The following is a 3,336-nucleotide window of genomic DNA, read 5'->3' on the forward strand; positions in this document are numbered from 1 at the left end:
AAATGCAGTAAAAGCACTTTAGTATCAAACAATAGTTTTGAGATGTTGAAACAAAACAGGTGTCTTTAAACTCGGCACCTAATTTTATTGTTTCAAATTCCTACTTTATTTCAGTGACATAATATTTAAAGGTAGATGAACTATTAAACATTGGAAAAAAAATAAATGTTTAAACTGTTTCTGACACACATAAAGCTTTTGATATAATCTAATTTGTGCGTTCATGTTTTAAAGGTACCACACTCTGGGATGACAAAACTCTCCAAAAGATGACTGAAGAGAACTCCCAGCATGGCAGTGAGTTTAGAATCAGCGCTTCTGATTCCTTGGAGGAGAAGTTCTCTCTGCTGGACGTCAGTGACTCTCTGAAGGCCAGCTTCCTGGGTGGTTTGATTGAAGTTGGGGGATCTGCAAAGTATCTAAATGATCAGAAGAAATCCAAAAATCAAAGCAGAGTCACATTTCAGTACAAAGCTACCACCATTTTTAAACGGCTAAACATTTCTACTGAGGAAATGAATAAAACACAGCAGATTGGTGTTATTGTGAAGAGCTGTGCCACACATGTTGTCACCGGCATCTCTTATGGTGCAAATGCTTTCTTTGTGCTGGACAGTGAGAAGTTAGATGAGAGCAGTGCTCAAGAGATCAAAGGCAACATTAGAGCTGTGATAAATAAGATTTTCAGTTTAAGTGCAAGTGGGAAAGTTGACCTCAAACTGTCTGATACAGAAAAGGCGGTGACAGAAAAATTCACCTGCAAGTTTTACGGAGACTTAATTCCTGAAAGCAACCCTGTGACGTTTGAAGAAGCAGTGAAAACGTACAGAAAAGTTCCAGAACTTCTTGGAAAGAACAAAGAAAACACTGTTCCAGTAAAGGTCTGGATGATGCCGCTGAAGAACTTTGATCCGTCAGCAGCTGAGATGACGACTGACCTCAGCCCTGGTCTTGTGAGAAAAGTTCAAAAAGCCCGGGAAGATTTCCACAAACTCAACATCAGATGCAACGATTGTCTTGAAGGCAGCTTTGTGTTCCCAAAAATCAAAGAAAGGTTGGAGAGTTTCCAAGAACAGTGTAAAATCTATGAAGGGAAACTTCTGGATGTGATTGCAAAAAAGATTACGTCCATCAGGGCAGGAGAAGAAGATGAGACGGAGTTGTTGAAGATCCTGGTTGACAGTGAAAAGTCTCATTTTAGTAGTGAGAATCTAATGAAGTGGATGATTAATATTGAGAGAGAAGTCAGTGTAATCACTTTGTGTTTAAAGGAAATGAAGGGAGCAAAGATAGTCCAAAGTGAGGCAGAGTTGGTGGAGGAGTTTCTTAATCCTGAAGTCCAGGATGTCCTCAGCTTTGTTTTCACTTCTCTGGAAACTACAGATCCTTATCTTGATAAAATGAAGGACTACCTGGATCCTCAGGCTATGAAGGCTTCTGAGGACATGGATCAATCCACAAATGAACTACCACCCTTCCCACAAGTAGATTTACTTAATATGACAAGAAAAGCTGAAGAATTTGGTACATTTGTTAAAGGTTTAAAGAACAACAATAAGTTCAGATTCCTTGTAGCGGTCATAAAAAATAAGCAACACCAAGGAGCAACCATCTACCACTACAGGAATAGGAGGCTGCTCATGGAAGACTTCTCCAAACCAGATGTCTGTGATGTGGAAAAAGCAACAGATAGAAGAGATCTGATTTGGTGTAAGTATTTAATTATGTGCTTATTTTTGCAGTGTTCCATTAGTAGAATTATAACTGGCAAGATAAACAGGAAAATGAAGATCATATTATCAGTGCAGTGAATGTAAAAGGATATGTATATTTTATATATTATTGTGTGTTAAATGGGATACCACTGAGCACAGAAACCTCTCTGGTTGTTCAGCATGTTAATACGTCCAGGTTGGACTCTGTTTGCTGACATTTGCTTGGTTAAATGCTGGTCTGCAGGGAGTGGGGGTCAGAATGATCAAACTTTCCCTTCTCTCTTTCTGTCCTCCAGATGCTTGTGATCTGACCTTTGATCCAGACACAATAAATGGACATCTTACTCTTTCTCAAGGAAACAAGAAGTTGATGCATGGATATCCACAGTCCTATCCTGATCACCCTGAGAGATTTGATGCTTTACCTCAGGTTCTGTGTAAGGAGTCACTGACTGGACGGCATTACTGGGAGGTGGAGCTGAGCACCGACAAAGGCAGAGATGCTGCTGCTGCTGTGTGTTATAAAGGAATACACAGAAAGTCGAACACGGGATGGGATGGGATTGGATGGAATACCATAAGCTGGTCATTGGGCCACAAGTGGGAACCCCAACCGATTTTCTATGCTGAGCATAACTCAAACAACCGACCAGATAATGCAATTTGTTACCCTCTACCGCACACTGGCTGCGTACGCCTAGGAGTTTTTCTGGATTGGCCTGCAGGCACTTTGTCCTACTACATAGTCGCAGGGGAAAAACTGAGTCACATTCACACTTTCCACACCAGATTCTCAGAGCCTGTGTACCCATGTTTCAAGATCTGGCCTAAAAACAGTTACATCCTCCTGTGTTTCTAAACATTGAGTTAGAAGATTCAATCCAGACCCAGATGTTCATAATAAGGGAATATTTTTGCAAAAGTATTATTTTGGCAATTGAATGAAATAACAAATCAGTTTATTACAAAACAGACTGAACAACAATATATTGATGACAATAAAATAATATTAAGAATCAGAAATAAACTGGCTTAAGATAAGATTTTCTAGTCCCGTGTGTGGACCCATGCAGTCTATGTGGAGCAACGGCCTAATCGGTGAAAAGCTCTTGTGAAAGGTTTCCATTTCAGTTCTGACTTCCTGTTAAGCATCTCGTTAACAGGGAGTTACATCATTAGAGTTTGTTATTCCACACAGAATGTTTGAACTAAGGCACGCTGGTGGAGCAGTGGGTAGCGTGACGCATGTATGGAGGCCTTAGTCCTCAACGCAGTTTAACTCCGACCCGCGGTCCTTTACAGGGTCGGAGTTTGGTCCAATATTTGGACCAATAGAGGAGAGATCCAGAGTTAGCTCACAGCTTCAGCTGCTTCAGCTAGGAACCACTGATCAGGCCTGAAATCTGGGTGTAGTGACGGACTCAGACCTGAACCTCCATCTAAAGACAAAGTGGACCTTCTAGAACCTGGAGAACATTTCCAGGATTAAAGGACTGATGTCTCAGAAGAATCCATATGTTTATCTTTAGTAGAACATATTACTGCAACGGTGTTTTCACCGCGTCCTCACTAAGACTAAGAACGTAGAGAACATGGACCCGGTTCTGAAGTCCTCACTAAG

At 40.9% G+C, this 3,336-nt stretch overlaps 1 protein-coding gene across 1 annotated transcript; it reads left to right on the forward strand.

The window, feature by feature from the left end:
• Positions 1–230: 230 nt before the first annotated feature.
• On the forward strand, positions 231–3,097 carry LOC118559501 (stonustoxin subunit alpha-like; the record flags this gene model as incomplete). Its single annotated transcript, XM_036130214.1, has 2 exons — positions 231–1,710; positions 2,012–3,097. Coding segments are annotated over 2 exons (2,043 nt in total), but the record flags the coding sequence as incomplete, so codon positions are not given.
• Positions 3,098–3,336: the final 239 nt, after the last annotated feature.

Source organism: Fundulus heteroclitus, unplaced genomic scaffold, assembly GCF_011125445.2.
Source record: "Fundulus heteroclitus isolate FHET01 unplaced genomic scaffold, MU-UCD_Fhet_4.1 scaffold_301, whole genome shotgun sequence".
Lineage (NCBI taxonomy): Eukaryota > Metazoa > Chordata > Actinopteri > Cyprinodontiformes > Fundulidae > Fundulus > Fundulus heteroclitus.